Source organism: Pseudonaja textilis, chromosome 5, assembly GCF_049901715.1.
Source record: "Pseudonaja textilis isolate UNSWEBS1 chromosome 5, rPseTex1.2, whole genome shotgun sequence".
In the NCBI taxonomy this organism is placed as follows: Eukaryota; Metazoa; Chordata; class Lepidosauria; order Squamata; family Elapidae; genus Pseudonaja; species Pseudonaja textilis.
Window position 1 is genome coordinate 58,441,974 of NC_141994.1, and position 19,762 is coordinate 58,461,735.

Consider the following 19,762-nt stretch of genomic DNA (forward strand, 5'->3'; position numbering starts at 1 on the left):
ATATTTCAAAGAGTGATATGTAGATGTTTGGAGACTGTTTGAGAAAATAAACATAACATGCTTTAGTTTTAATCCAAGCTAATTTCAAAACAGATTCAGATAAAAAGTGTTCCTGTACATGACTTATTTCCTACATAACTCTAAGACCAGGTTTCAACATATTATGGATTAGTATTGCATGTGACTCAAGCAAAAGAATTTCTTCTTATACAGAATTAAAACATTTCTTCACACACACAAAAATAAGGAGGTGGAAAAAACACTTACCTGATCCAAGAGAGCCAGTCTACTCACGTAAGCTCTTTCAGTGTGCAAAAGCTCATTTGCAATTTTGTAACATTTCTCTTCATTTGTTTCCTGGAAATGCATGCAATTTTATATTTAGAAGAAAGCTTTAAAAACATACTGTATTTTCTGCATTACAAGACTCTCCAGACCATAAGATGCACCTAGCTTTAGGGGAGGAAAAAAAAAAAATCTGCCTCTGCCTCCCAGCAATTTGTCTCCTTGCAGCAAACAGCCCGGTCAACTTCAGCACAACCTGATTTAGCACGAGCAGCTGATTGGCAGTTGGATCAGCCTCCCAAAATGCTGCCGATCAGCTGTTCCAGGCTGCAGGGATCGGCGCCACCCATCGCCACCACCACATATCGCCGCTTTCGCATGCCCCATTTTCAGTCTCTGCACACCCCATTTTTAGCTTCCAAGCATCCAGTTTTTGGCATCTGCGCACCCCATTTTTGGCCTCCACATGTCCCATTTTCAGGTCATTTCAGGTGAATGGCGAAGATGACGATAGGCAGCGAGCTGAAATGGGGCATGTGGAGGCTGAAAACGGGATACACAGAGGCCAAAAATGGGGCGCATGGAAGCAGCGATAGGTGGCGGCAGCAATGGGCGGTTATGGCGGTGATCCCTGCAGCTTGGAACAGCTGATAGGCGGTATTCTGGGAGGCCAATCCAAACGCCAATCAGCTGTTCATGCAAAATCAAACTGTGCTGAAGCTGACCAGGCTGTTTGCTGCAAGGAGGCAAATTGCTGAGAGGCAGAGGCCGGAGGTGGGGGCTGGTGGGTAGGCGGGGCTTCGACAACATTCGCTCTACATTTCCACCCACTTTTGGGGGGGGGGGTGTCTTATAGTGCAAAAGTAATATCTACCATTTTTTTGTAATTGGTTACCATGTTCATCAAACATTTCTTTTTTTTCAGAAATGAAATCAACCAAGCACAGGAAACTATAGGAAAAACCAGAATGGCACACAAACAGTCTATGGTCTATCTTATTGTGAGAAACAAAATGACAAAAGGAACTATTTTTTTAAAAGCAAGCATAAATGCTTTTTAATGTGGTTTAGGGGTTTGGGGGGTCAATATTAACACTGAAAGTGCTAACTATTAATTTATTAAACAATAGCTTACTGTTTTGCTTGCTTGTTTTTTCCATTTCTGATAAACTCACATTACAGAGGCATTTCTAACAACTGTGACCATTTACAGTGGTCTGTGTCTGTATCTGTGTTTAATTCTAATATTGCAGGTTAAGTAACATCTAACATCACTGCATGAAAGCTTTATCCATGTCTTACATTCCCAGATGCTTTTGAATGTTGCAACTTTTTCTTAAATATATAACTTTAAGTTGTAATATGTGAAGTGATATCTTTGTCTTGTCAATGTCCTATCGATGTCTTATCAGTAAGATCTTATATGTATAAGAATATGATGGTTGTTCTGATCATATTTAGAGCATCTGAGCCAACTTTGCACTCACTGGCCAATAGTAATTTATATTAAAAAAACACATACACATAGTCCTCAATTTACAACTGACAACCACAGAATTTCCAGCAAGCCGGTTGTTAAGTGAGTTGTGTTCAATTTTACAAGCTTTTTAAATGGTTGTTAAGGAAATCATCAAAGTTGTTAAATGAATCACACAGTCATTAAGCAAATCCAGCTTTCTCCATTGACTTTGCTTGTCAAAAGTTGGCTGGGAATGTGAAATGAAAGGTTGCTTTGGAGCAGGAGACTTGTATAATAGGAAATAAGTGAACAAACAGCTCCTGTATTCATTATTCTATTATACCTTATTTTCCATCTAAAAGACTTTACACAAATTATGCCACCAAAGAAAAATCTTTTTTATAAATGCAATCTAATTCCCTTCAACAGCTTTGTTTAGGCCAGTATACATTTTGTGTTATAATGCAATTACATGAGGCAAATAGTTCACTCTAAATCTGGTATTGGTCACATTGGATAAGAAATGCAGGTCAAAGTATTATATGCCCATATTCTTTTCAAAGGGATACCTGGTGGGACCCAGAAGAAGGGCCTTCTCCATGGTGGCTCCCTCTCTCTAAAACATCATTCCCCCAGAGATTAGAATGGCCCTCACTCTAACACTCTTCCAGAAGGCACTGAAGACCTGGTTCTGCCAGCGGGCCTAAGGAACACAGAGTGGGTGGAGCCCATTAAATGGCTCAGATGATATGTTGTCGCCGGGGTAGGGAGATATTATATTATTATATTATTTGATTATTTTCTTCTATTAGTTTTATCTATATATATATATATATATATATATATATATATATATTGTGTGTGTGTGTGTGTGTGTGTGTGTGTGTGTGTGTGTGTGTGATCTTTGGTTGTTGGTTTCTCGCGTAAGATTCGAAGTATCTAGGCAGCGTTTGATGAAGTCTCATTCATCATCTTCAGGCTTCTGTCTCCGGCTCTGTGCTTCTCATTACTCTGAGAAGCACAGAGCCGGAGACAGAAGCCTGAAGATGATGAATGAGACTTCATCAAACGCTGCCTAGATACTCGAATCTTACGCGAGAAAACCCAACAACCAAAGATCCACATACAAATACCCGCGAGAACCTCAGAAAACAAATATATATATATATATATATATATATATATATATATATATATATATATATATATATATATATATATGAATGATGTTTTTATATTCCTGTAAGCCACCTTGAGTCGCCATGCGCAAATAGGCAGCAATATAAATACAAATAAATAAATAAATAAACAAATAAATAAATAAATGAATGAATAAATAAATGAATAAATAAGTAGAACTTCACCCAGTTCTGAGACCAACTTGATCTTTACAGTACAAATTGAAAACTCTATTTGAACTGCATGCAAATAGGAATGTTCTCAAGAATGCTGGCTACGATTAAAAACTGGGACCTAACTCCTAACTCTAATTCTAAATTCCAGGAAGGCAAACCATATCTGATTGCTTCTAAATTAAGTTGAAATCAGGATGGAATAAATACATTCATGAATCCTTTGTTTTGTTTGTTATATTGCAGAATGCACTATTTTTATTGGGTTGGGTTCTTCCCCAATTTTCTGACTTCTTCTTACATATCTTTTCCATTTTATACCTACCTTGATGAAACTATTTTTCAAAGTTGTGCTTATGTGCCCACATGAAGAGCTTATTTCTAGCCTAAATATACCAGCTATTATGGCGGAACCGTGGAATGAATTACGAAAAAACATTTCTCGTAGGACATGGTACAGGTAGTCTTTGACTTATGATCACAATTGAACCCAAAATTTATGTTGCTTAAATGAGACATTTATTAAGTGTGTTTTGTCCTATTTTATGACTTTTTATAACATTGTTGATATATATATATATATATATATATATATATATATATATATGTATATGTATATATATTATATATTATATATTTATATTTATGTTTTCTTAAGTTTTGGTATTACATGTATGGCATACGGCTTTGTTCAGGTATTTTCCCACGTCATAGTAGTTGTGCTTTTAAAGTTGTAGCGACGTTTCAGCAGAATCTCATCTGCCAGAAGCCTGATGATGGCAGATGAGATTCTGCTGAAACATCGCTACAACTTTAAAAGCACAACTACTATGACGTGGGAAAATACCCAAACAAAGCCAAATGCCATACATACATACATATATATATATACAACTGACTCACAGACGAACACAATACAGAAGCCTGATGATGGCAGATAATATTCTGCCGAAACGTTGCTACAAGTTTAAAAGCACAACTAGAATGACGTGGGAAAATACCCGAACAAAGCTGAATGCCATATATCCATCTGGCTTCCACGTTGACTTTGCTTATCAGAAGGTCACAAAAGGAGATCACATGACCCCAGGACACTGCAACCATCATAAATATAAAGCAATTATCAAGCATCTGAACACAAATGGTCGTAAGTGTGAAAATGGTTATAAGTCACCTTTTTCAGTGCCATTGTAACTTCAAATGATCAGTAAGTGAACTGTTGTAAGTCAAGGACTACCTGTATTAATTGACATCAAAGGATGCATGCTTTAACATTAATTCAGAGATTCAGATGGCAAGAAGATCAGGCCAAGCTGATACCTTTCATCCACTTCTCTAGATATCCACCATCACTTTCTTACGAATCATTGTACAGCACCCAACAGTTGGTTTTTCCTGGATATTATTATCAAATAATAATTCATTTTTTTGGTCCACCTTCCTGTGTCGGTTTGCACTCAGAATTAGCACTAATATTAATACCTTTAATATAAAATAAAATAATAAAATATAATATAATATAAAATAATAAAATAAAAATAAAATAAAATATAAAATAAAATAATAAAACAAAATATAAAATAAAATAATAAACCATGGGAGGCTGTGACTATCATAAATTGTCAAGTGCTTGAATCAGAATCATGTGACTGCTGGATGCCACTTCAAAAACCAATTGTAGGTCTCTTTTTTTCAGCATCACTACAAATTTGAACTTTGAACAAGCAGTTGGTAGAAAATGATTATCGCTAAAGGAAAGGCTCCCCATTTCAAAAAGCTCTTCAATCTAATGCAATCTAATAAAAAGTCATATCAAATTTCTACAAGTCTAAGAATATGTGCCGAACCTGTACCAAAACAGTTCTTGTGACAATCAGAAACTTTTTTTACAAAATGTTGTTATTTTTACTCGTGTGTGTAAATCACTGTTCTGCATAAGCCAGACCTCTTACCTTTGTCTCTGTGCTAGAGTCTCGCTGACTGCTTGGCTCACCCCGCTTCTCTTCCCTAGTGGCAATCATCTCTCCAGCTTCTTTTACAGATGGGAATGAATTTGCACCCGGAGCCCAGTGATGGCTCTTGATCTTCTGCCCCTTGCAAGCTGCTGTGGTTGGCAATGAGTCTGTAGTAGTATTTCCTCTTTCTCCATTTACCAAACTGCTATCCCCTGCATCACAGTCATTTTGAATGCTCCTGCAGGCACGGTGGGCAGACCACTTGTCTTGGCAGTCCCACTGACTCTGTGCTATTATGCCATTGGCTGTGTGATTCTGTACATCCTGAGACCAATCTCTACTGTTTCCCTGCTCGTGTAGGGGATGCTGGGTGAGGAATTTTGGCTGAGGTGATGGCACCGGTCCATTCTTTCCTTGAGGTTTACCAACTTTTAAAACAGAGGAGTCTTTCTTCAACTCATTGGAAAAGGATGTGCTAAAAAAGAATAAAATACAGAAACTGAATCCTGATGTGTAAACATACATGCAAAATTGGTATAAAAACTAAAACAATAAACAATAAATAAACAATAAAACAAACTAAAACAGTCAAGAAACCATCCAGGAGAAAACCATACCTCTCCAAAACTGACAGAGCAAGCTACTGTATATAAAACAGGGAGAAATTCCATACTCACTTGCACTGATGAAGTTACCTAGTTAGGTAATGAAACATCTGTAAGCAAACAACCAAGCTCAGAGAGCACCAAGGTCTCCACAGCAGGGGACTCCAACCTTGGCAACTTTAAGACTTGTGAACTTCAACTCCCAGAGTTCCTCAGCCAGCTTTGCTGGGAGTTGAAGTCCACAAGTTTTAAAGTTGCCAAGGTTGGAGACCCCTGCTCCAGAGTTATTATAAAAAGCAACTGTGAGATTCACTCACAACAGAAATCTTATTAAAGATTAATAAGGAGGCAAGGATTGAGATTGTTGATTAGATTGAAGTAAGGAAACCCTAGCTTGTGTTTATCTGGCCTTCTCTGAAAGTTATTTGTCTGCATATCTGTCTAATCTATCTATCTATCTATCTATCTATCTATCTATCTATCTATCTATCTATCTATCTATCTATCTATCTATCTATCGTATCCATCAACTAAAGTGGCACAATTATCTGGCCTTTTTTCCCCAGCAGCAGTTGAAAGAAAACCAAAAGATTAATCTTTGTGTATATTTAATAGAAAGACAGAAGTATAAAGGTGGGGGTAGACTCATATTGAAAGTGGGGGGAAAGTCTTGTTCTCTCTTCTGTGAAACAGATTGCTTATAGAAGAAAATAGGGGAATCCTATGCAGATTAGTTTGAGCTCTTGATTGAAAGAAGGTTATTACTCTAATAAATCAAATAAATGAACATATGTTTTTCCTTAAAATAGTGTCTTCTCCCTCATCCCAATCAACAATTGCTTTACTAAGAAGAGGTATAATATTTGCTCATCTAAGGTCTTTGCAGTAATTTTCCAGACCTGCCCTCCCAAATTTCTGGAAAGCATCAGGCAACAACTAAATTGCAAATTTATGCAGATTCTTGTTCCAGTCAATACACAATTCCATCACCATAACAAACAGCATAAATGATTAAACAAAAAGTCTAATAATTACATTCCTTTTACATAGGAAAAAAAATGGAAAAAATGCAATCTGGGTATATTTCTACTTTTTGTGCAGACATATGTACACACCTCTTGCCTATTAAAAAAAATACTACGGTAACTAATATTGGTGCTAAATGAAGCTGTTCAGTTCACATACTAGTGGCACTAATTTTATATATTTTAATTCTTTCCCCCAAATATAATATTCTTTATGCTATATTTGTATCTGAAATGCACCACATTGTAAGCATGCAAACAAATATAGGAAACTTGTTCATTTAACCAGCATTGTTTACTGCAGCATTGTTTATACTAATGATAAAACAGATTATAATTATTATTTGTGTAATTATCAAGTTGATCAAACTATTTCCTATTTTGGAAAAAGCCATAATTTATGAATTACAAATTCCAACTTATTTATTCATTTATTACAATATTTATATTAGGCATGTCCAATCCATAGCCCATGGGCTACATATGGCCCTGGACAGTTAGTAATGCAGACCCACAAGGTAATAAAAATATAAAACATAAAGGAAGTTTGCTATTTTGAAACATTTACTATATTTATATAGTTAATATATTATACAGCCCAAGATAATTCCTCTTCATTCAACCCGGCCCAGGCAAGCCAATAAGGTTGGACAACCATTATTTATATCCAGACATTTAAAAATCCATGAAACAACCCATAAAATTCCAAAACAAAACAAGGGAAGAAACAACAATTTTAAAACCCTTGGATCCCAGATACCAGCAAAAAGCTACTTTTCCATCTTCCTGAAGACAGCGTGGCACCAATGTGGCTTCTAAGGGCATTTCCATAATAAGGGGGAAACCACATAATCATTGTTTTAACAACGGGGCTATGTTTGAGCTATGATGTGTTTTTTGCTAGCTTCATACAATGTACTAAGCCATTGTTTGTAACCCACACTTTAAGTTCACACCTGCTGAGCCAAAAATAGGGCTACCATATCTGTTCCCCAAAGGGACACGGTGGCTCAGTGGCTAAGACACTGAGATCAGAAAGGTCAGCAGTTCAGTAGTTTGAATCCCTAGCACCGCGTAACGGAGTAAGTTCCTGTTACTTGTCCCAGCTTCTGCCAACCTAGCAGTTTGAAAGGATGTAAAACTGCAAGTAGACAAATAGGGACCACTTTGGTGGGAAGGTAACAGCGTTCTGTGTGCCTTCGGCATTTAGTTATGCCAGCCACATGACTACGGAGAAGTCTTCGGACAGCACTGGCTCGTCAGCTTTGTTATGGAGATGAGCACCAACCCCTAGAGCCGGAAACACCTAGCACGTATGTGTGAGGGGAACCATTACCTTTACCTTTATCTGCATTGGAAAAATCATGATGACCATGCAAAGCTTTAAAAAAAACTTGTAAAAAATTCTAATCTTTTGCTGCCTTTCAATAGTAACCTTGATATTTTTTCAGTCCAGATGTAATACAGTAACCCTAGCCAAAACCAAGCCAAGCATTTAGCATGATGTATGAGCCAAGTTGTACCTTTGGCTTAATCCTCATTAATTTTGCTCACTATGAAAAAGACAGGAGGCAAAAGCAATCGATTTCCAATCTAGCTCTCACATACAATCTGCCAAGCATCAAGAGTCGCTGTCTCTTCTACTCTTTTCTCAACAGCACAACCCACAACAGTCATCTATCTTTGCAGGTAACTAGAACAAAAGGAGATTTAAAAGAAATCACAACAGCTCTGACAGCAAGACTGTATGTTCAAAGTCCTATTTTAACCTTAGCATGCTGACTTGCATATCACCCAAAATGCAGTGTGAGATGGTGTTGAGTATATCTAGTGGTGCCTCTTTCTACATTATTCCAATTTATCAGTGCTATTTATCACTTTGCTCGAAGTAACCATTCCCTCCTGCCAGATGTTCCTCTACCATGTATACCGTCTAATTTTGCTTCTCCCTAGGATAATTTTAATGGACTCAACAGCTGGACTAATTTACTTCGGCAGACTCCAAATATTTAATGGAGTTCAATCACCTCCAATTCCCTATTGCAATGGTGCCCTTTTATTACCTTTATTAAAAATGGTTAAACTGCAACTGCCAGCTCATTTGCATGAGGACTCTTTATCTTCTATTTCCCAGGCACCTGCATCTTAGGTCACACAGCAGATAAGACCCACAAACCAGGGGAAAAAATTCTAGAATGAAAAGACAACACATTTTTGTTCTGGAATGAAGCTAACCAACACGGAGGCCCCAGATTTATGCATAGAGGTCTAATATTTTATCGTTTAATGCACATTATGAACTTCCTATAAAAACATTTAAGTAAGTTGGAACTATAGAACCTACATCATATCTTTCTATAATAAGTTGGCAACTACAAGTTTGGATAAGAGAGATGGTAAATCTATCTAATATAAGCAGTAGGATGCTTTGCTCAAGAAGAAGCGGAGATATTACATGGAGCAGGTGGACCATTTGCTACCAAGACTTTGTCCACTTTTAGGATATCAAGAAAGCCACGTTCATACAAAGAACATCTGATATTAGCAAATTAACTCTGGAGTATTTATTTGGAGAATAATTATTTGACCTGTTCTTGTCAAAACTTATCTCATTCAGGGAAAGATTTTATCCAACTTCTTCTTGGACTGCTGTCAAGAGGATGTTTCTCCTTAGAAAAGACACAGGTTCTAAGCTTGGAAAGGAACAAAGAAAGACAAACATAGTACTAATAGAATTCTGCTACTGTAGATGATAATATTAAATATGCTTTCTGAAGTAAGAATCTCATTGTGAGCAGATCCTTTTTCTTGAATTGGACAGAGGAAAAAAATTACATTCCAGAACGAATAAGAGGAACAATGTAATCATGACTTATGAGAAAAGCACGGATGTCAGCAACTTGTTGGAATGGAAATCTTAAAAAGAGCAAATGGCTAGGATGCAAACAACCAATACAGGTAGTCCTTGACTTATAACAGTTCGTTTAGTGGCTGTTTGAAGTTTACAATGGCTCTGAAAAAATGACTTATGACTATTTTTCACACTTACGACTGTTGCATGTGATTTGTATTCGGATGTTTGACAACTGACTCATATTTATGATGGTTACAACGTTCCAGGGTCACGTGATCCCCTTTTGTGACCTTCTGACAAGCAAATTCAATGGGGAAGCCAGATTCACTTAACAACTGCGTTACTAATTTAACACCTGCAGTGATTCACTTAACAAATGTGGCAAGAAAAGTCATAAAAAGGGGCAAAACTCACTTAACAAATTTCTCACTTAGCAACGTAAATTTTGGACTCAGTTGCAGTCATAAGTATTAGTTTGATGATTAAAATGGACAAGAACTCTTGAAAAATAAAGGACAACAAATTCTAAAACCACAAACGAAACCCCAAGTTCTTTTAAGTGAATAATCATGACTTTGCCTTATATTGAAAATGTTAACAGAGGAAAAGGAGATTTCCAGCAACATTACACTAATTTGGTAACATTACTAAAATTAACTGAGCTTTTCATCGTTTTGTTATCAAAAGTCTGCATGAACACAGCTCGACCTAAGGCCAGGCTAGAAATCATGAGCAGGCCTGGGGCCTCATATGACCCTCATCCTCATTGCATAAGTCTACTAATAGCAATTAATTCAGATTTCTATCCAAGTAAAATATGTCCCAGCCTGCTGCACATTGAGGGGGAGAGAAAGTAAAAAAGAGATGTGATAATGAGTAAGAGAGGAAATGTAGGCGGTTATAAAAAGAAATAAATTGGGTGATCTTCTCTATTTCCTACATTTACTCACTCTTCATGTATCACTCCCTAAAATTAATCCCTGCTGAAGGCAGCTTTAAAAAGAGATCCGTTATTAACTCTGCTTAAGTTCTGATCATTGTATGTAAGTACACACACTCCTGTGTGCCATGATAATATTGGCTTTCATTTCCGGCTAAAATTGATCCGGTCCAATCAATAATGCATCATTATCATCATTCAAATTGTGCAATTTAATAAATCAACCATAGCAACTGTCTGTACTCGCCATAAAAAATGGAACATGGTCTTCCTCTTCATTTATTATCATCACATATGCTCATTTCAATCTGCAACCTTTGAATAAAATGAAATGTGTTTACCTGCCTCCTTCAAAATGACTGATGAGATCAGACACTTTACTAGTTTTTTCTTTCGAGACACAAGAAGAGATAGGTGTAATTTCCTCCATTCTTGGCTTCGTAGTACACAAAGCTTTAGACTTAGGGGTTTGGTGGGTAATGGATGACTGTGAATTCTGCAGATGTAATGGCTTTGGAGGCACTGCAAAGAAAAAGCAATACTACTTTTCATATTCGTAGGAATTTCACACACCAGTGCTATTCAAAGCAGTGACTTTAAAACTTGTCTTCTTCAATGTGATGCCCTCAAAAAATTTTTGAAGTACCACACTCACATTCTTCAAGTCAGAGTGCCAGGAGTTCATTTACAAAATATTCAAGGCAAGTTTTTTTATTATTATAGATTCATAACTGATATTCTAATAATTTAGAAGTTAACACTATATCTGTCAACATTATGCTCTGCTGAAGGATGTTTCTTGGATTACCTAAAGGTAGATTTTTTTCATTCACTGAAAGAACACTTTAATAGAGAGCAATGCCTACTCTTATTACTAACTGGCATACATTAATATGTCTTGTGGGTATGCTTTGGCCTGTTTTTTTTTACATCCTAGATATCTAAAAAGATAAAGATATACTTGCAATCTGGTGCTCTACTGTTCATTCTACCAATAGTCCACCCAACAGATCATGAAACTAAGTTATTTTCATTATTATCCAGAAATCAATAAGATTGTTACTGGATATGAATTTAACCAAATTATTCTGAGCATCCCAACTTCTCTTTCTAGAAATGACACTGTAATCACATTGAAAACACTTAGATTTTTCTCAGATGTCTGAAGTGTTAGTAATTTTCTCTTATCTGAAAGATTGCATAATAAAGCTCATTAAAACAACGTATCATCAAAGGGGAAGCCCCTTATATAATCAGATGTTGGTTTTCTTTGGTCAAATGTTCAAAAAATATAAAATGTAACACAGAATATTTATTTAATGACTACCTCATTTAGCAACCATTTGCAGTTACAACAGGGATGAAAAATCTCTAACTTTATGGCCAATCTTCACATTAATGACCTTTATAGGTCTATAAAGCAAAGGAAAGCTTTAAAAAGATTGTAAGCAGAGTCATGGTTTCAACTAATGCCCACTTCACTTAATAACCAAGTTGCTGGTCCTAATTGTGATTGCTAAACTAGGACTACCTATGTGGGATATTCAAAAAACAATCCATCCAACTTCAAAGCTCTGTAGGCCTAGTTTCAACTTTCTCCTTACATCAGGAGTGTCAAACTGCCGGCTTACAGGCCAGATGCATGCGTAGGCCACGCTCACCCCAGCTCCGCGAAGGGAAAAACATCGTTGAACATCACATGATTGCAACATGACACCACGAGTTTGACACCCGTGCCCTACATGATTTCATACAACCTGGCTAGAAAGGCAGGAAGATGTGATGTCTTCCAACATAGAATAAAGACTAGGGAAATTACATCTATCGACTCTTGATTCTTGATGGATGTATCTTTTCTTTTATGTACACTGAAAGCATATGCACCAAGACAAATTCTTGTGTGTCCAATCACACTTGGCCAATAAAGAATTCTATTCTATTCTATTCTATTCTATTCTATTCTATTCTATTCTATTCTATTTATTATTATTTAGTGTATGGCCTGTCAGCAGTTGCTACTACATCTACTACTAGATATTACTATATTACTACATCTATCACAGATATAGGCTTATGCAAAAAGAATATACATATTTAAGACTGGCCTGGTGATGTGGATTATTTGATTCTTTCTCCATCTAGAAACACAATTTACTTTTAATGTCACACTAAGTATCAATTACAGAATATGTGAGCAAGCTTTTAATACTGCCAACATTAGGGAACAATTGCAGCTTAAATATGCTTTATCAATCCAGCATTTAATGAGAATGGAGAAACTCCAAATTCCTTTTTATCAGATTTCTGAAGTTAGGTGAAAGGACTAATGTCAGGGCTACCAGCCAAGTGGATCTCCAAAAGCTGCAGTTTCCATATAGTTAGGGAGATTACAACTATAGAAAAGGAGCTAGTAAAGGCTTTACTGCTACTACTGCTACCTCCATGCCACCAACAAAGATTAAGAACTTTAATTCAGCTGTGGGCCATTGCTGCAGTACTTGATCATTCTAACACATGAAGTTGTCGCAAACAAAATTATCTACAAGCCAACAAGTCTGCTCCACACAACCAGAAACGCATAGAGATTTATAAATCAATTATTCCAGGATGTAAAGTATGGCACACAACAGAGTAAAAACAATTGTAACAATAAAATCACAGCAGCATTTCAACTGATCTTCTTCTATAATAAACTCAGAGAAGAAAAAGCAATGAAATTGTCAGGCGCAAACAACCAGATCAACACATGCAGAGTTCAAGCTAACTACTATATTATGTTCTACCTATTAATACAGAAATTTCCCCAGACTGGCAGACTTATCTTGGGAACAAATAGATCAGGGGTGTCAAACTCAATTTCATTGAGGACACCATCAGCATTGTGTTTGACGTTGGGGGGGCTGGGGTGTGTGTGGCCAGCTAAATGTCATTTGTATTAGGGGCGCCTTTGATGGCCCGAGCACTCTGCCAGCAAAAAGGGGAATAGTCTCCTGCAATCCTCTGCCAGGGAAAACTGAGCCCAAGAGGGCCACATGTGACCCTCCTGAGTTCCATTTTTCCTGGCAGAGGCACTGTGAACCAATCCTTCACTGTTTCCAGTGCAGCCCCCAGGCCAGATCTAAGCACCCCACAGACCAGATCTGGCCCCTGGGCCTTGAGTTTGACACCCTGAAATAGATAATGCTCCAGGAACTTGAGGGGGGGAGAGAGTGGGTCGGACCTAGCCCTTTCATGATGGCACAGTGACTCCAGACTAACTTCATGTTTGTGCTCTCCTCCCTGCCAAGAGATTCTAGGATAACTTGCTACAACTCATCAAGGCCAACTCACCACTGGACAACTCACCATGTCATACTAACATCAAGAAGTACTTGGCATAGCTAGTCTAGTGAAGAGAAGGACATGGGGAGACATGATAGCAGTGTTCCAATATGTGAGAAGCTGCCACAGAGAGGAAGGGGTCAAGCTATTTTTTAAAGCACCCGAAGGCCAGACAAAGAATAATGGATGAGAACTGATCAAGAAGAAATTCAATCTAGAAATAAGGAAGAATTTTCTACAGTGAAAACAATCAACCAATGGAAGAGCTTGCCTTCAGAAGTTGTGGGAGCTTCATCACTGGAAGCTTTCAAAAAGAGACTGGACTGCCATTTTGTCAGGTTAATGATGATTGAATAGCTGACCAGCTACTGTAATGCTGTAATGATGATTCAATGGTAGCAATGAGTCAGCAGGGTTATTTGACTGCTACCACTTTAAGAGGCTGTAATGTAAGAGAGACCCTGTGAGGGCGTATCTCTCTCTCCATGTATGCTTCTGTGGTGTAGCTGATTACTGATTGCTGTTTGTTCAAGGCCTGTATCAAAGTACTTGTATGAATGTATGCTTTTCTACAGATAAAACCACCATATGTAAATACAAACCTGTGTGCTGTATTTGCTCCTGGGTTGTCTCACCTAGTCACACTATGTGCATTCTGACACATTTGTCAGAAATGGTGTAGGGTCTCCTGCTTAGACAGGGGGTTGGATTAGAAGATTATAATTATATATATTATTATAATAATTATACATTATTATAATAATTAAAGAAAGGATGTCAAAGGAAGGGCAAAATGAAATGTGAAAGACAAAAATTAAAATATTTTTAATTATTTTAAATAATTGAATCAAATTGTCCCACAACAAGTTGGTCATGGTAAAGTTGGCTGTGTTGAGTTTACCATGGCAAGTCGGCAACAGCAAATTGTTCCATTCTGCTTCCAGGTTGGGGGCTTCCCAACAAAAATGATGGGAACATAACCGGAAGGGCAATTCTCACAATTACTCTATTTTTATTGGAAGTGCCATAACAACTGACTATACAGGGAGTCCTTTACTTACAACTGGTTGCTTAGTGGTCATGTGACTGTAATATACCATGTATCTTTCCTAGAAACTGGTGTTTATTTCCAGTGTCTGGCAAAAATAGTCCCATAGCAAACAGGGATATTTGCTTAACACTGCAGAAAAGGTTGTAAATTGAGTGTAATCATGTGATAACTCGTTTGATGATCATCAAGGTTTACAAATGAACTCAACTGCAGCCACAAGTTAATGACTAAATTTTCCTCTAGAACAGACTAGGAGGATCGGCACCAGGTCGCAGCATGCCAAAAACTGGGCCGTGCAAACAAGCGAAGTCCCATCCACGGGATGCAGGCAGTATGCAAAGCCACTCCCCCTCCATTCCATGGAAAAAACTCTCTCCACGGAACCAGTCTCTGGTATCCAAAAGGCTGGGTGCCACTGATCCAGATCAACGAACCACAGACAATGGTTGAAAAATGAAATATACAATTCACAGAGATGATAAATTTTCTGAAGGGCAAGGGGAGAAACTGAAACCAATTTGCAAGGCAAAAGGAGAATGGAGGAGGAGGAGGAGGAGGAGGAGAAGAAGAAGAAGAAGAAGAAGAAGAAGAAGAAGAAGAAGAAGAAGAAGAAGAAGAAGAAGAAGAAGAAGAAGAAGAAGAAGAAGAAGAAGAAGAAGAAGAAGAAGAAGAAGAAGAAGAAGAAGAGGCTTAAATGAATTAACGATCGTGTTTAAAATCATAAGGCAAATATCAGATAGCTGCCTCTTTCCATAAGAAATGCCAGAAGTACCAGGCTGAATAAATGGAAAAAGTAGTACAAGTTTAAAGATTCGCTTCCTTGCCAAGAAATACGCAGACCTGCAACCGGATTGCTGTGCCAGAAAGTATAATGATGGTAAAAGCGAAGAAAACTGCCAGTTTGGGAGGGCCAGTGTTTCTCAAAAAAAAAAAACAACCCACTGAACAAGTACCACCTACTCTAAGTGGAGCACAGCTGTGATGTTCCCTGCTCCTAATGTGTCTTCCTGGTTAGAGAGTATGATTTAGAACAAAGTGACAGAACTCCAATAATTAATTATGAGGAAAAACACAGCTCACTTGTGTTCCTACTGATGATGTCTCACTGCATACTAAACCTCACCAGTATTTTGTTTGGAAATAACCAGGGACAATAAAGGAATAGTACCAGTGGCTCTGTGCAAAACAACCATTAGTGTTATTGTTCCGCAAAGACTCATTCTGCTCTAAAATAGAGTTCATCCTCATTGGTCAAGCAATATTATTTCCTATATTTGCTGTACTTTACAGTGCAGGTAGTCCTCAACTTAACAACTGTTCATTTAGGGACCGTTCAAAGTTACGACACTGAAAAACTTATGACCGGTTTTACACTTATGACCACTGCAGCATCCCCATGGTCACGTGATCAAAATTCAGATGCTTGGCAACTGGTTCGTATTTATGACGTTTGCACCATCCTGGGGTCATGTGATCACCTTTTGCAACCTTCTGGTACGCAAAATTAATGGGAAAGCAAGATTCACTTTAATAACTCTGTTCGTAACTTAACAACTGCAATGATTCACTTAACAACAGTGGCAAGAAAAGTCATAAAATGGGACAAAATTCACTTAACAAATGTTTCCCTCAGCAACATAAATTTTTGGCTCAATTGTGGTCCTAAGTTGAGGACTATCTCTAATCGCTACGTACACACAGTATGAAGGTGTGTCTTGTTCTAGAATTTTGGTTAAATAATTTTTTTTTCAGCACAGACTTAATGTACCATAGGAGGGTTCCCAGCAAGTTTCTTCGATATGATATTCAGCCAGTTATAGGCCATTCAACTATACCAACACAGTAATTATTCATTTTATGAGAGAGAGGGGGGGAGAGAAGGAGGGATGGAGGGAGGAGAGAGAGAGAGAGAGAACAAAAAGGCCTTGAAACTAAGGTAAGGCATACTGAAAAACATTTTCCATCTCTCCACCCCCACTCTTCTATGTTACCCAAAATGTCACTCCAAATGATTAGGGACTGCCTGAATTAAAGCAATTTTGCAGAAAGCAAGCAAGTACCAAACAGCATTGTTGAAAACCAGGTCAGAGACTACTGCTGGCTGCCAGCATACAAATCAGAAGCAGCAAAAACAGACTTTGAATATTTTCCACTTCATTAAAGACAGACATCTTTTAAGGCAGATCTCTGAATGCCCAATCATACTGTACACCAGGGAAAGTGTTCTGTTGATTAAAAGGACATTGAAATAATATCTGAAGGACAGTGAGGTAGATTCAATGAAGCTACTATACCTGGAAGGTTTACTGAATATTGTAACGACTAAAATGGCCTACAAGAAAGCCCACATGAAAAATAGAAAAGAGATATGGTAAGGCAAGGCAAAGTATTATATGGCCAGTACTTTTTTTTTCAATCGCAACAAAGCAGGTAACAAGACTTGGCCATGGCTAAAAGCAGGAAAGTTGAAGAAAGATAGGTTTTTATTTTATTTTAAATGAAATAAAAAAACTTATAAAAGAAGAAGAAGAAAGAGATAGGTTAATTCTGGCTGCACAAGACCAAACATTAAGAACAAATTTAAAATATAGCTAGAATTGAGAAGACAGTAAGCACACAGTAAATGTCTCCTCTGCAAAGAAACTTAACAAATTGTACACTACCTGGTTACCTGTTGCAAGAAGATCATATAGATCAGGGGTCGCCAACCTTTTGGACCTCAGGGACCACCAAACTTATAATTTCAGATCCCAGGGACCACTAACTGGTTCTGTGGGAGTGGCCTAATTTGTGGGTGTGGCTTTGTGGTCATGTGACTGCTGGGAATGGCTTGTATGTAAATATTATAAATATTTATATAAATATTGAAGTTTTTATTAAAAAAGAGCAACTTTTACTCAAAATCAGGCAAAGCAGACAGGCAGATTGAGTTGCTCACAGAATCACAGATTGGTTCAGAGATCTATCTATCTGCCATCAGCTAGTTCAGTCTGTCACATAAAATTTGCTTGCAAGCAAACTGACAAAATTAACTCACAACACACCATGCATGTAAATATTGATTTTTTTTAATAAAAAAGAGCAACTTTTATCCAAAATCAGGCAAAGCAGGCAGATTGAGTTGCTCACAGAATCATTCAGTGATCTATCTATCTGCCATCAGCTAGCTCAGTCTCTCAAATTTGCTTGCCGTGAATCTGCATTGAATTTGCTTGCAAGCAAACCTTCAGTCCTAAGGGAGGTTTGGCTATACTTAAAAGCAGAGCCAAAGATCTAAAGACTAGCTAGAAAGCAAGAAATCCAACCATTTCCTGCTTCCTAGCTAATCTAAATCTCCCGGCGCACCAGAACAGATGATGGTTGGAAAAAGGAAAAATAGAAATTTAGCAGGCAAATTTTCTGAGTAAGGAGTGAGTGGGCGGAGAGGGTTCCCGCGGGCCATGTGGGCGGCGCAGCCTTGTGTTTCTGCGCAGCCTTGTGTTTCTGTGCAGCCTGGATTAATTGCTTTGTGGGGGTGCTCTGGGGGTGAGATTTCTCTGCGCCCCACCAAAATTTTCTCACGGCCCACCAGTGGGCCGTGGCCCACCAGTTGATGACCGCTGATATAGACTGACTACAAACAACAGCATGAGAAAATAGTAACAATGGTGCACTAGATTATTTGTAAGATTATTTGTCTGCAGACAAGAACTTGACAGGATCACAAAATAGACAAATAGAAAATGAAGGAGCTAAATTGCTCTGGGACTTTAGCATTCAAACAAACAAGTACTTGCCACATAACACCCCAGACTTAGCAACTACAGATAAGAAAGACAAAAAAAGTCTGGATAGTGCACACTGAGGTTCCTGGAGACTAGAGAAGAGAAAGAACTGGAGAATATCTTAAAATGTTAAGACCTGCAAATGGAGGGCAAAAGAAAGCAAAAATGGTACCAAGAGTAATAGATGCTTTGGGTAAAATCTCAAACCAACTTCAGCACCAGATGAATACCATTGGCATTAACAAAATCCATCATCAATCAATTGCAAAAGGCAGCTTTACTTGGAACAGTTTACAATAAATCCAGGGACAATACCTTTAACACCATCAAAGAACAACATCTGCCTATCTCAGGTCATGGGAAGGACTCAATAGATGGATAAAAATATGAAATCCAGACTAAACATCTGGATGACTATGTGACCAACCATAATTAAAATAGTTTTACTACAATGCTATTCAATCAAATTTAATCTCAGTTGAAACAACTTGACATTTGTTTCCATTTCCAGAAAATACATAGCTACTGTGTAAATCATCTGAAATGCATAAATCACGTCCTTTAATCCAGAACAAAAGGGGTTTCTTCTAAAGATATTTAGAACCATTGTTATTCAAACTATTGTTTTATTATGTTTTATTTACAAGCTATAGTAAATGCTAAATGCTTAATTTCAATTACCTTGTGTCTTATCTACATAAATTCTCAATCTAATCTGAAAAAACAGATTATGAGATCATTTCTCATAACACCTCCGCTTAAACTTGAAACTGATATGCTTAATTATTCAAAGCAGCACACTGTAATAAGAACATAAATTATAAACCTGTTGAATCATATTAATAATACTTCTAGACTATTCTATCTCTATCCTATTGGATCCTATGTAAACAACCGAAATTCTGAGATTATACCCCAGTAGCAAAAGATCTAAATTCTTTTTCAATATCATACATAATTTTATGACATTCTTTAATCCATTCTTTTAATAACTGCAGCCAACTAAAACCAATAGCACAGGAATAGTCATCAACAGATCAATGCCTTACAGTTTGTAACAAAGACAATTCACCTTCAAAGCTTCAAGAAGGGATAAAGCAAAATATCCCAATAAATGATAACAGAAACAAACATCATTCTGAATTAAATTT

The 19,762-nt window shown here is 37.4% G+C and overlaps 1 protein-coding gene across 4 annotated transcripts in view; it reads right to left on the bottom strand.

Moving 5' to 3' along the window:
• FGD4 (FYVE, RhoGEF and PH domain containing 4) overlaps window positions 1–19,762 on the bottom strand; it is a 102,250-nt gene that overhangs the window by 23,374 nt on the left and 59,114 nt on the right. For all 4 annotated transcript variants that reach the window (XM_087934986.1, XM_087934985.1, XM_087934987.1 and 1 more), the window contains exons 3-5: window positions 10,817–10,997; window positions 5,049–5,526; window positions 268–357 (exon numbers count right to left, since the gene is read on the bottom strand). In XM_087934986.1, coding sequence (XP_087791112.1) covers window positions 268–357; window positions 5,049–5,526; window positions 10,817–10,905 — 657 coding nt within the window. In that variant the 5' untranslated portion in view covers window positions 10,906–10,997. The remainder of the gene's footprint in view (window positions 1–267; window positions 358–5,048; window positions 5,527–10,816; window positions 10,998–19,762) is intronic.